Source organism: Mustelus asterias, chromosome 2 (assembly GCF_964213995.1).
Source record: "Mustelus asterias chromosome 2, sMusAst1.hap1.1, whole genome shotgun sequence".
Classification (NCBI taxonomy): domain Eukaryota; kingdom Metazoa; phylum Chordata; class Chondrichthyes; order Carcharhiniformes; family Triakidae; genus Mustelus; species Mustelus asterias.
Genome location: NC_135802.1, coordinates 16,256,094 through 16,270,706, shown reverse-complemented (window position 1 = coordinate 16,270,706; position 14,613 = coordinate 16,256,094). Strand labels below are relative to the sequence as shown.

The window sequence follows — 14,613 nt, the reverse complement described above, 5'->3', positions numbered from 1 at the left end:
CTCTGTCCCCACTGGAACTGAATTTTCCATCACCATCCCACCCTCAAGATAACAATTTGACACTTTCTCGCATTTCCCTTTTCCTATAGTCTGCTAGAACATGTCAGTGGATGACACATCCCGTCAGTCAACTCTCAAGTTTCCACAGATCTTTCAAGAAGAAACGAGCAGAATACCAGATGAGTACTTCAGATCATGACTATTAGTACCTGTACGAAGAGATCTACCCCTCCTCCTTCAAGTACCAGGATCACCTCTTATATTCCAACCCCAGCAGTCTCCTTGAATACTTCACTGATTTAAAAAAACTTCTCCTTCAGTAATTTGACACAAGGCCAATTGTTCATTAAGACTGACCATCCCACTGTACATTGACCAGCTTGTAATTGTCATAGATGACATCTTCCAGAAGGTAAACAGTTCACAATCTTTACAATGCACAATGTATTCCGAGAACAAAATCCATTTTTGTCCACTTTAAAGTGCTGAAATGAAATTATTAAACTTGAAAAGCCTCAGTATTAACTATTTTGGTACTTTGCAGTCCTGCATTCACCAAGAACATCAACACAATGGGAACACCAGCACCTCCAAGTCACACTCCTCATTTGTAAGATCCCAAAAACACGAGATAAAGGAGCAGATAATAATTCTTCTTGGACGGAGGATTGCCATGGCTTTGGAGAACCTGCTCCTCTTCAATTAGCGTCATGGGATTGTTAACTAAGTCTGTCATTGCAGCAGCCCCAGCCAACACTGCAAAGTATCACTTTGCACATAAACTGGGCTGAACCCAAAACCTTTTGATCCAAAGAAAAGATTGGTGCACCAAAGGCATCAAACTGTCATTAGATTAGCACTTTACAGAAAACTCTTTGCTCCCATTGGTGTTAAGTGGCCACATTTCATAACAATAACAGTTCAGTGCACAACCAGAAGGGGCAGCACGGTGGCACAGTGGTTAGCACTGCTGCCTCACAGTGCCAGGAACTGGGGTTCGATTTGATTTCCGGCTTGGGTCAGTGTGTGTGTGTGTGTGTGTGTGTGTGGAGTTTGCACATTCTCCGTGTCTGCGTATGTTTCCTCCAGGTGCTCCGGTTTCCTCCCACAGTCCAAAGATGTGCAGGGTAGGTGAACTGGCCATGCTAAATTCTCCCTCATGAACAGGCACCAGAGTGTGGCGACTAAGGGATTTTCACAGTAACTTCATTGCAGTGTTAATGCAAGCCGACTTGTGACACGAATAAATGAACTTTAGATCATTGTTCTTACTAAAGGTGAAGTGTCCAGGCTGATCTGCAATTAACTCACCTCAATAAGAACTGATCTCAATTGATTGTAGGCATCTTCCAAAACATCATTAATTAGTACTTCATCAAACATACCAGGCTCTTTACCTGCAGAACAGAAATCCACAAAGATTTACCACAGACATGACTCATTGTATTTACAATTATGATCCCATCCCAACTGATTCTCCTCCAAAAACAAAGCTAACATTCTAAAGTGTGGTTAAGAGGAACATTCACCCATCCTTTCCAATGCCATTCAAGCATGGGCACAAGGAAATATGTAGTGTTCCTGCTCCCAACAATGTTACATCACAAATAGGAATTTATATAGGTACAATATACGAAGAAAATCATAAAATATTTGTTCAAGTACTTACTGAATTCCATGTCCAATTTTGCTGCGAGCAACCTCTTTTGTAAACTTTCCTCGGTTTCAGTTTGTCTCTGTCTCAGTCGTTGTTCCTAAATATGGATTTTATAGACAAAATTTATTTTTTATTCCAATCATTTCCCAGGTATCATTTTGAAGAGTAACGTCAAGGTTACTGGAGGATTACATGATTAACCTAATTTGAAAATGAAAGCTGTATGTATGGCACAACTTGCTTTAATAACTTCGTTTTTGAAGCAGATTTATTGATACATTATTATTAAAACCATAAAACTAACACTGTAGCAAAACAATTATTCAAACTCCCAGCCTTTAGCACAGAGGAAGGATAGTAAAAGAAAATAGTGAATATACACAAGGGAATTGATGTAAAATCCATTCTGTATGTGACATGATACTGGTTACACAGTCATATTCAAGTCTCAACATTACAGCTGATCCAAATATGGCATGTAAGGCTCAGTACTTATATAGCTGTAATATTACTTCAGCTTTTAAAGTTTTAAGTTTATTTATTAGTGTCACAAATAGGCTTACATTAACACTGCAATGAAGTTACTGTGAAAATCCCCTAGTTGCCACACTCCGGCGTCTGTTCAGGTGCACTGAGGGAAAATTTAGCATGGCCAATGCACCCAACCAGCACATCTTTCAGACTGTGGAAGGAAACCGGAGCACCCGGAGGAAACCCACACAGACAAGGGGAGAGTGTGCAGACTCCGCGCAGACAGTAACCCAAGCCAGGAATCGAACCCAGGTCCCTGGTGCTGTGAGGCAACAGTGCTAACCCACTGTGCCACCATGTTGCCTGCCACTTTTATACCCCAACTCCCTTGCAGTAAAGGCCAACATTCTGTTTACTTTCCTAATTACTTGCTCTACCTGCATGATGACCTTTTGGGATACATTACAAGGACACCCAGGTCCTTTTATACTACAGCATTTAGCAGTCTCCCTTCATTTAAATAATATTCTGGTTTTTTTTATATATCCTGTCAAAGTGGACAACCTAACATTTTCCCACATTATGCTCCATCTGCTAATTTCTGCCCATTCACTTATCTATCTATATCCCTTTGCAGCCTCTCTGTATCCTCCTCACAACTTGTTTTCCTACCTATCTTTGTATCATCAGCAATCTGGCTGCCGTGCGGTCAGTCCCTCATTCAAGTCATTAACGTAGACCGTAAATAGTTGAGGCCCAAGCACTGATCCCTGTGGTACTCCACTAATTACTGTTTTTCAGCCTGAAAATGACCAATTTATCCCGACAGTCTGCTTGCTTGCTGTCTTGTGCAGTAACTTTGCATGTAGCACCTTATCAAATGCACTACATTTACTGGTTCCCCTATATCCACCCTGCTTGTCACACCCTCAAACAACTCAAATAGGTTAGCCAAACAATTTCCTATCCACAAAAACATGCTGATTCTGCCTTCTGGCAAATGATTTTCTAAAATATTCTGCTACTACCTCTTTAATAATTAATTTCAGCATTTTCCCAATGACAGACTGACTGGTCTGTAACTTCCTGTCTCTCTGTTTTCTTCAACAAAGGTTTGCAGTTTTCCTCTGGGACCTTTTCAGAATCTATGGGATTTTGGAAGATTGCAGCCAATGCATCCACTAACTTTGCGGTCACTTCTTTTCACAAGCCATCAGGTCCAAGAGAGTTGTCAGCCTTAAGTTCCATTAGTTTTCCCATTATTTTTTCCTAGTGACAATGATTGTTTTAAATTCCTCCTTCCTTTTTGCCTCTTGATTTTCTACTGTTCCTGGGATGTTTGGAAGACAGATACTAAATACTTGTTCAAAGCTTCTGCCAGTTCTTCGTTTACCCATTACTAATTCCCAATCTCTATCTCTAAGAACCAACACTCACTAACTTTAGCTACTCTCTTCCTTTTTGCTGTCTGTTTTTATTTTTCTTGCTAATTTTCTCTCATTCTCCAATTTCTCCCTCTATTATTTCTTTAGTCATCATTTGCTGGTTTCTAAAACTTGCCCAATTTTCTTGACTACCACAATTTTCACAACATTATGCCCCATTTCTTTCAAATTCATGCTCCCTTAACTTTGTTTACCAAAAGGCTGGAGCATCCTTTTCACTGGAGTTCAGACGAATGAGGGGGGGACCTCAGAGACTTATAAAATTCTGACAGGACTAGACAGGGTAGACACAGGGAGGATATTCCTGATGGTGGGAGAGTCCAGAACCAGGAGTCACAGTCTGAGGATTCAGGGTAGACCATTTAGGGCAGAGGTGAGGAGACATTTCTTTACCCAAAGAGTGGTGAGCCTGTGGAATTCATTACCACAGGAAATAGTTGATGCCAAAACATTGAATGCATTCAAGAGATGGCTGGATATAGCACTTAGGGCGAATGTGATCAAAGGTTATGGGGAGAAAGCAGGATTAGGCTATTGAGTTGGATGATCAGCCATGATCGTGATGAATGATGGAGCAGGCTCGAAGGGCCGAATGGCCTCCACCTGCTCCCATCGTCTATGTTTCTATCCATGGTGGAATCTTTCTTCCTCAGTAGAATATATCTTTGTTGAGAGTTACGAAATATCTCTTTAAATGCGTGCCATGGTTCTCTATATTTCTGCAATAGTGCAAGTGCTTTTCTTAACACCTGAAAACAATCCTACAATTTTCACTAAAAATGCCAAATTCTTGTATTATGAATAAAAATATTGTTTGTGGTTGGAAATTAATTTAACCTTAAACTAACTTTAACTTAACCTACCGAAGAAGTCAAATAAAGCAAAACTTTTTCATGGAATTCTGAAAACCTTTTTCAAAATACAAAACCTTAGAAGATCTACTCTTTTGTATGAAGTAACAACAATGTCATCTGATAAAAGCAAAATAATGTGGATGCTGGAATCTGAAACAAAAACAGAAAATGCTGGAAAATCTCAGCAGGTCGGACAGCATCTGTGAAGTGAGAACAGAGCCAACATGTCGAGTCTGGATGACCCTTTGTCAGAGCTGGTTCTGACCATATGCTGTCAGACCAGCTAACAATATTATTTGATTTGTTTTATTATAACCAGTCATATCCACTTTAGAGAAATACAGCAAGAATGGGCATCCAGTGACTGCAAGACTGAGGGCACAAGCTTAAAAATAAAAACCTACACATCTTTCCACACTCATCTTGTAGGCAGCCGTGGTTATATTTACAATGCTGCTCAAGTAGTGTTCCTTTAAAAAAAAAAGGATAATTCACACCATTCCATTTCTCTGATTATTTATGGCTTTCATGAAAAGCACATTCCCGCCCGATACCCTCCAGCCCAATGTCACTGTTTGGTGTCAGTACTAACCGGCACTATACTTACAAGCAATTCAAATGATGGTGGTTGAATGGAAAGGTAGATTGGACACAGGTCGGTTTTCTTGATATTCCTCACGCCCTGCATGTCGATGTCAAGAATACAGATTTGGTTCCTGGCTTGTACCTCCTGGACTGCTGCTTTACTGCAAGTAAAAGAAAGTCCATTTATTATCAGGACTCGTGCTGAAATTTTTCCCCCACAGAAAAAGCCCTGGTGTAGGTTTGCCTGTTGCAACATGAACCCAAAACACAATGCAAAGTTATTACAATAATGCTAAAATCAATGTTAAATTATAAGGACAGTTGAATAGATTTGGTTTAAAATGACCAAAGGATAATAGATAGATAAAATAAACATTTTGTCTGATTGGAAGGTTGAGGTTAGAAGAGAGTTCAGAAAAAGGAGGCATTATCATAAAGGTAGGCCATTCAGCAGTGACGTCAGGGAGCACTTCTGCAGAGTCATGGAAATCTGGAACACTTTTCCCCCAAAAACTCAAGACTGGGTGATGGGGTCATTAAGGCTGAGATCACAAGCTTTACAGCACACAAGGAGGCCATGCAGCCCATTGTATCTTTTCCGCCTCTCTGAAGGAGCAATTCATTTAGTGCCCTGACTTCTCCCTGCAACCCTGTGCATTCTCCCTTTTCAGATAATAATCCAATTCCCACTTAACTGTCTTGGTTGAGCCTGCCTCCACCACATTCCCAGGCAGTGCATTCCTGATATTCACCATGTGAAAAGTTTCTCCTCTCGTCTCCATTGCTTCTCTTGGCAATTGCCTTAAATTTGTGTCTCCTTGCTGTCAATCATTCCACCAATGGGAACTGCTTCTCCCCATCTACTCTGTCCAGACCCCTAATGACTTTGAACACCTCTATTAATTCACCTCTCAACCTTCTCTTCTCCAAGGAACAGTCCCGACTTCTCCAATCCACATATTTGAGACTGACAAGGTTGTTAGATGATGGTGATAAGGGTTACAGAACAAAGGCAGCTAGGGTGGAATTAAGATACGGATCACCCACAATCTAACAGAATTACAGAACGGGCTTGGGGGACTGAATGGCCTGTCCCTACGTAAGGTAGCCAAAAGAAAATTGATCCTTTTAGTGGTAGTTATTTTCAGTGAGATCTAATAAAAGGTCACATTCAAACCATTAACTTGTCCTTTCAGAAGAATATATCTGTCCTTCAGAATTTTCCCTTTGAATTGATGAACCTTCTTTGGTTCAACATTTTTAATGTTCATTAAAAATACTGCAGCATTATTCAAGATACAGGGTACATTGTCTCACTTAATTGGCTTCCTAGTATGATTTTGCTTTCCTTTTACAGGTTTGCTCTCTCATGCTATTTTTGGGGGGAGGGGATTAAGTGATTGAACATATAGTGGGGAAGGCAGCAGTTTCGTGAAAGTAGCAGTAGCGGGGGGATGGTGCGACCTTACCAGAGCCACAGGCTGCAAGGTTGTGGTGCAGGTGATAGGTGTGTGGGTAGGTCCAAACCACATGCTGCAATTTCAGTGGCGGCTCAGACTATATAGAAGTATTCTGAGCAGACATGCTCAAGGATAGATCTGCTGATCATTTAATATGGACTACACAACAGCTGCTGGATGTCACTAATTGGATTACTCCCTTGAAAAGGTGACTGAAATCTAAAGGGGATTCGATAGAATTTGAATTAATGCAGATTTCTGCCATCTACTTTTAGAACCCCCAGGAATTGATCATTCTTTGCCCAATGGATCTTTATTTTGTGTACAAACGCCACTAGTTCAAGTCATCCACAGGATTAGATAGTTACCAAAATACAGGTGAATCAAGTGCAATAAATAGATTTTTAAAAACCATCAGATGATCCTTTAGAATAACACAACTGGCTGGAGTTAAAAGCTGAGGGAACGTCAGTGAGAGAAGTAAAGGATAAGAGTACAAGAGGAAAGAGAGATCAAGAAAGCACAAGAGACTGAGAAACGAGTGAGGGCGAGGGATTAGTTAAATGATTAAGCTTCAAAGTTTCAAGATAGCAGCTGTTGGGAGGACAAAGGGCAGTGTGTATAATAGGGAAATGTCACACAAACTACACAGCAGAACTACACTGCCTCAATAACTCCAGTCACTGTTTTGGTTAGGAAGGTTCCCAGCTACAATGCTCCCTAAAAACTGATGTTCCACCTCAAGAAGAGTCATTTCCTACGAACATACCAGCAAGGAACAGGAGTAGTCCATCCTGTGAATTATATCTCCAAATGGCTAATTTGAAGCAATCCCTTAGCTTGCTAACTAAAACCAAAACATTAATGTGGTGTTGGAGTGAAAGGAAATGTTAATTCACCTCAAGGTGCTACGATCAAATTTTAATTTAAAGGCTGGGTCATGTTAAGTGTCACCACTGCCTTTAAAAGAGGACTGTTTTGAGCTGATAGTGTAAGTTATCAACCCCATTAAACTGCTCCAGGATTCCCACAGCACAAACCTTGTTCCATACATGTTCCCCGAGAATTCTGCATTTTCTATAAATTCCCCTGCTTCAATGCCACGGAGCATTTCTTCTCTCGATACAAAATGGTAATCTGGGTAGAGAACACAGACAAAACTATTGAATCATTACTGCACAATTCGCAGACATTTGCAGAGTACAATGCAGACTACCCTAGCCCCATGAGGCAGGATACCATTTTGAGTATTAAGTAAAAGAATATCCAATATATCCTATCGCCATTTCTAAAAGCATGTCGCCATTTCTAAAAGTGGCAAATCAATGGATAGGCAAAGAGGAAGTCATCCAATGCTAGAATCACCCAAAAACACAATGAGTCAACTGGAGTCTTCAAAAATCCTCGAGCTGAAAATAATTTCAGTCAATGGTTTTCCCCCCCAAATAAAGAAATTCAGCCACTCTGGAAGTTTAACTTGGTTTTCTCAAAAAACACAATGAATGGGAGAAGGTACCTCGAACCCATTCAATCAGATCTTGGGACAATTTCTACATCAAAAAACTAACTGATCCAACTCTCAAGAACTCAACACAGCCCGCTGGTTAGAGAATTCCACAATTCACAATCCATGCGCCCTGTGAATATGACCTACATAATACATTCAAGCATTTCCCCTACCACTGATGTCAAGCTAATTGGCCTATAATTCACTTTCCTCTCTCCTTTATTGAATAGCAAGGTTCCATTCACAGAACGTTTATAGCACCGGAGGCGGCCATTTGGCCCATCGCGCCTGTGCTGGCTGAAAATAAAACAGGCAACCCAGCCTATTCCCACTTTGCAGCATTTAATCCACAGCCCTTCAGGTACATATTTGGGCACTTTTTAAATCAGATTAGGTTTCCTGCCTCTATTACTCTTCCGGGCAGTGACTTCCAGACCCTTACCACCCTCTGTGAATCATTTGTTCCTCATATCCCATCTAATCTCACTACCAATCACTTTAAATCTATGCCCCCCTAGCCACTGATATCTCTGCTAAATAGGCCCTTCCCATCCACTTTATCCTGGCCCCTCACAATTCTGTACATCAAATCTCGTGAGCGGCACAGTGGTTAGCACTGCTGCTTCACAGCTCCAGGGAACTGGGTTTGATTCCCGCCTTGAGTCAGTGTGTGTGGAGTTTGCACATTCTCCTCGTGCCTGCGTGGGTTTCCTCCGGGTGCTCCGGTTTCCTCCCGCAGTCCAAAGATGTGCGGGTTAGGTTGATTGGCCATGCTAAAATTGCCCCTTAGTGTTCTGAGATGCGTTAGTTAGAGGGATTAGTGGGTAAATATGTAGGGATGTGGGGGGTAGGGCCTGGGTGGGATTGTGGTTGGTGCAGACTCGATGGACCAAATGGCCTCTTTCTGCACTGTAGGGTTTCTATGATTCCTCTGTTCCAAGGAGAACTATCCCAACCTATCCAATCTTTCCACATAACTGCAATTTTCCAATCCCTGCAACATCCTAGGAAATCTCCTCTACTCTCTAGTGAAGTTACATCCTTTCTGCAATGAAGTGACCAGAACTCCACAGAGTACTCAAAGCTGTGGCCTAACTCATGTTTATATAGCTCCAGAGCTCTGAAGGGTTATCTAGACTCAAAACGTTGGCTTTACTCTCTCTCCACAGGTGTGGTCAGACCTGCTGAGATTTTCCAGCATTTTTCTATTTTGGTTTCAACAGCAATGGTTTCATGGTCATCGTTAAACTTTAATTCCAGAGTTTTATTGAATTCAAATTTCACTATCTGCTGTGGTGAGATTCAAACCCGGGTCCCCAGGGTATTACCTCTTGATTACTAGTTCAGTGACAATACAGTGACAGCACCACCTCCCCTTGATCCTAGTAATTTACTGAGGTGAGACTGACTAGCCTGCAATTATTTGATCTATACCTCACTCCCTTTTTAAAGGAAGGTACAACATTACCAGACTTCTGATCCTCCAGCACCAAACCTGTATCCAGTGAGGATTGGAAAACAATGGTCAGTTGAGGCTTCTTTTAACCACCTGGGGTACATTTCATCCAGCCTGGTGATTTATCCATTTTCAAAGTCGCTAATCCTCTTAATACTTCCTCTCTCCCTATTGTTTATCACATCCAACTCCTCCTTCTTATCTACAGTATCTGCATCACCACCTCCATTGTGAAGATTAACACATTAATTAAAAACCAGGCCCCTATCTTCTACCTCCAAACATAGGTCACTTTTTTGGTCTTTTATGAGCCCGACTCTTTCCATAGTTTTACAGTTGCTCCTTGAGAATCAAAAGGAATCCTGTAAGCTCAAAACCAATGCATCCACTACCTGTGTTGCCCCCTTCTTAAAACCCTAGGACCTAAGCAACCAGGCCCAGGAGGTTTATCAGCTTTTAGTCCCACTAATTTCTTCAGCATCTTCTTTCTATTGATATTAATTATTTTAATTTCCTCAGTTTCCCTTCGTCCTTTCCCACTATTCCTGGTATGTTTTTTGTGATAATGAATCCCTGCCATTCCTTATCCACCTTTAAAAATTTGCTTATCTCTCAGAGGCCCATGTTTACTTTCGCTAATATTTTCCTATTTACATGGAAACGGTTTTGCAATCTGTTTCTTATTCTTGCTAATCCTCTCTTCTCCCTCCAATATCACGGTCAGCGTTTGCTGATTTATAACAAAACATTTATTTACAAAGAAACAATAAATACAAAAGAAATACTGATGCCAAGAACACTGGAGCAACCTCCTTTGAAACAAAAGTACAGAGGTAAAGTGTGTATTTGGTAAATGAAACTAATTTGAACATCCCTCCTCTGACACTTGTCTGGCTTAAAATAATTGTTAGAATACAAAGATAAGTAAGAACATATTTAAAATGCCATGTACTGAACAGATTTGTAAATTCAATTAAACAAGTGCTAACCTTTGCCATTTTCTTCACCTGGCCTTGGATTTCTTGTTGTATCTGTAAAACAATTCTCACCATCAGGTAAGTGCCACTTGGAACAAAATGCATCAACAACCTTCCAAACTCAAGAATCCCACTTTTGTGAATTAGCCTCAGCAGAAAAGATCCCCAAAAATGTCAAGTTAATCTGTTTTAAGCCAATCAAGACAATCTACTGTACATCTAGGCTACCTCATTGTTAGTGAAGATGAGTCATATTGATTAAATAGTGAATCTAATCATAAACATTGCTCTGAATATTGAACTTGGTGCAGAATAAAGCATTTTAAAATGATTTTAACCAAGCCTCGCCTTATGTAGTGTTAACTCAGTCGATGTATGGAGAAATTGAAGAAATCTACATGCAGACATGAATATTCAGTTCGAATCACAAGGTAGTTCCACTGTTACAGTTCCAGGCCCTGATATTGTACAACCTGCCAGGAGTCAAGAACTGTCCGACACTTCCTACAATGAATAAAGGGAGGTATTGATCACAGACCCAAACTCAAAACAGAGCACATTCCAAGTACCATAAAACCATAAATTCCCTACAGTGCAGAAAGAGGCCATTCAGCCCATCATGTCTGCACCAAATCTCCAATAGAGCATCCCACCCAGGCCCTCCTCTTTCCCTGTCCCCATGACTCCACGCATTTAGCGTGGCCAATTCACCTAACCTACACATCTTTGGACTGTAAGCAAAACTTTAACATTTGTATGGAATCATTTCAATTGTTGCTGGATTTCTTTTAACCAGTTTAGTTTTACCTGGATTTCCAATTCCAGATTTCTAACTTGAAGTGTTTAAAATAAATATTAATATTTATAGGGATAGGGAACAAGTCTTCTCTCCAAAAGAGAAATTGGAGAACAAGGAGACAAGTTATGTTCTTAAACCAAAATAAACTGGTGAAAGTAAATCCCGAAAAAATAATCCTTCATTTGCTCAGAAGGCTACTGCTATTGTATCAATGCTTAAAAGAGATTACAACTAAATGGGAAGGTAATAAGGAAACGTCATGGGTATTGAAGGTTATGGAGACAAGGTATGACTAAAGACAAAGTTGATGTAATCAAATGAATAGCCACTTTGTTTAAGTTCCTCGAAGGAAACTACCATTTAATGGTATTGTCCTTTTCAAAGCTTAAAATCAGATTATGTCGCTCACGTATTCTGCTAGTTCCATGTATCAACTAGCTTACTTGCAAGTTCTGAAGAATTCTTCCCCAAGTAGCATGGTTTAGATTCCAGAGCAAATTGGAAAGCCACTACTGACTAACTTGGTTCTTTACATAGATGCACATATTTGAAATATAAAAATCTGCCAAATAGCAGGCAGACCAAATCCATTTGACTTTCCTACTTAGGCACTTGCTTTTCAAAATCCTGGCAACAAAAAAAAATCATTAAGAGAGCTACTAACGAGAGACGCTGAATCCAAAAACTTGGTTATACTCCTTAAGAAGCAGCTTCAGGAGAGTACTCTTTCCTGCTCCAGATGGTCCACTAACTACCACTGGTCTAGGTTTTGCCATTGCTGGAGAGAGAAAAAACAAAATTACTCAACTCAACAGATGGTGGAATCCACCATAACAGTTAAAGCAAATACTTCATGCAAACACGATATATAAATGGTTCAAGGCTCCCCAAGTATCCAAGTGGAATTAGTTTCTGCATTAGCAGACAAGAATTAACCATTCAACATCTGAACTGCAGTGACTGAAATCATCAACAAGTCACATTACGGCTCCAGCCACAAACCCCAGCATCGCTACAGTAAATTCATCATGATTTTTGTGATCTTAATAGCCATAAGGTTCAAATTTGAGACTACTGTGTTTTTAAATAGTTAATGGAGATGAGATTTCATTTCAAGTGGGAACACTACCAACCTTCTCACTGCACACTGTGCAAGTGTGACTGCATCAAAAATCAGTTATTGCAGTGCAGAGTAAATCATATGTATGAAGAACATTTTTGATGACACTTTGCTCATTTGGGAATTGGGTTCCAGCGTTAACTAGAGCGCCATAGGAAAAATTCCAGGTCCCAGATAAGTGCTATCATATTAGGTTCCGTTAGTGGCTGCCCTCGTGTATCGAGTACCTTCCTTAAATTCCAGTCACTACATCCATTAACTTGGTTCTGAGTTTTACATCCTCTTGGAAACACCTTTACCATTCCCTACCCCCAAACAGACCTTGCTTACCTTCCTGCTCCCTCCCCAGGAAAATCAGTTATTCAAGTGTGGGTTTGAGCTTTTAGATGAATGATAGACCCCGTACAGTAGAGGTGGCCATTCGGCCGATTGAGTCTGCACCGAACACAATCCCACTAAGGCCCTTTTCCTGCAACCCCACACATTTACCCCATCAGTCACCACACAAGGGTCAATTTAGCATGGCCAATCCAGCTAACCCGCACATCTTTGGAGTTTGGGACGAAACTGGAGCACCCGGAGGAAACCCATGCAGACAAGGGGAGAGTGTGCAAGCTACACATAGACAGTGACCGAGGCTGGAATTGAACCTGGGTCTTTGGTGCTGTAAGGCAACAGCACTAACCACTGTGCCACCATGCCGCAATGAATAGCGCAACTCAAGGTGCGAGGCTGCACTGCACCATCTTTCTAACCCATGGCATGCATAATATACGCTATATCGCATTGAATGACAGTTCACATTTTGGAGGATAGCAGGCTCAAAAGCAACTGCCTGTGTCTGTGGAACTGAGTCACAGCAAGGACTAGTAATCCACAGGCCCAGGCTAATGCTCAGAAGACAGGAGTTCAAATCCCACCACGACTGCTGAAAGATTTTAAATTCAATTAATTAAGTTGGAATAAAAGCTAGTTTCATTAATAATGATAAAGCAATTACCAGATTGTCATTAATATCCAGCTCTTTCACCAGTACTGTCCAGGGGTGGAAATCTGCTTTCCTTACCCAGTCTCGCCTACATGTGATTCCAGACTCACATCAATGTGGTTGACTCTGAATTGCCTTCTGAAAGGCTGCAAACTATTCAGTTGTGGGTGGCCCATCACCACCAGCTCAAGGTTAGTAAGGGATGGGCAAAAATGCCTTGCTGCCCACATCCCAAGGTCTACAAAAAAAAGCTTGTATTTATAACCTTTTATAATCTTCCAAAGTACTTCATAACCAATTAAATACTTTTCCAAGCATAGTCATTGCTTAGACACAGCAAGGACACAATCAGCAATGAACTAAAATGGACAGATACTGATTTTCTATGTTGGCTGAGAGATAAAGCGTGTAGTATTAGTGTTTCAGCAAATGAGTTGGAGGCAGGTTGGGATTTAGAGTAATCTATTTTATAACAACACAACCTATTTACTCTATAATTTAGTCATCACATTACAGAAATTGGCTATTTATTTAACACAGTATATTTATAAGAGTCTCTATGAACTACAGCAAACATCAAAAAATACCGCAATATCTCCCAATACTAGATTCTGCTTCAGTAAAACACTCAAGTGAAGAATGGTTACACAATAAACATGAACACAAAAAAATTCTTCTGACCAAAACACACACAGGTCAATCCACCCATTTTATAGTTGTCTCAAATTACTCCCACATCAATCCTTCAAGTGTTGCATAGCTCAAAATTACCTCTAGACAAGGTAATTTTAGAACAACAAACCTTTAACTTCAATTCTAGGTGTTAAAATAATTCTGGGCTGGAAAAGGGACAATTTCAAGTGCCCTCAAAGAATGAAGATTAAGATGGATTTAAAATATTACTGAAATTTAGCACCATCAAAATGTCTCAAAGTTATTCTACCTCCATCACCCACTCTTCCATCACACATGCCTTTAGCAACACACATTTCCACTTGAAGTTACATAAATACTACTGCCTAATCCAAAATTTTGATCTCTTAATCCCTCACATTAACAATGAGAAGACATTTATGCAAGTGAAGGCAAGGTTATAAAGGGCAACATTAAACAAAAACCACATTTCAAGCAGTAGCAACAGCACGAGAAGCTAATGTCCTTATTCCTTAATTTAAATTTGATTTGGGTGCTTAGAGCTGACGTTACAAGTAAGTGGCTTAGAATCCCTACAGTGCAGAAGGCGGCCATTCAGCCCATCAAGCCTGCACGGACGACAATCTTACCCAGGCCCTAT

General features: G+C 40.5%; 1 protein-coding gene across 29 annotated transcripts in view; it reads right to left on the bottom strand.

Annotated features, from left to right (window-relative positions):
* The window catches only part of LOC144505796 (guanylate kinase-like), a 42,838-nt gene that overhangs the window by 1,040 nt on the left and 27,185 nt on the right, over window positions 1–14,613 (bottom strand). For all 29 annotated transcript variants that reach the window (XM_078231874.1, XM_078231858.1, XM_078231848.1 and 26 more), the window contains 6 exons: window positions 11,876–11,989; window positions 10,425–10,466; window positions 7,513–7,609; window positions 5,035–5,173; window positions 1,670–1,754; window positions 1,312–1,397 (listed from right to left, as the gene is read on the bottom strand). In XM_078231874.1, the coding sequence (XP_078088000.1) occupies window positions 1,312–1,397; window positions 1,670–1,754; window positions 5,035–5,173; window positions 7,513–7,609; window positions 10,425–10,466; window positions 11,876–11,987 (561 nt within the window). In that variant the 5' untranslated portion in view covers window positions 11,988–11,989. The remainder of the gene's footprint in view (window positions 1–1,311; window positions 1,398–1,669; window positions 1,755–5,034; window positions 5,174–7,512; window positions 7,610–10,424; window positions 10,467–11,875; window positions 11,990–14,613) is intronic.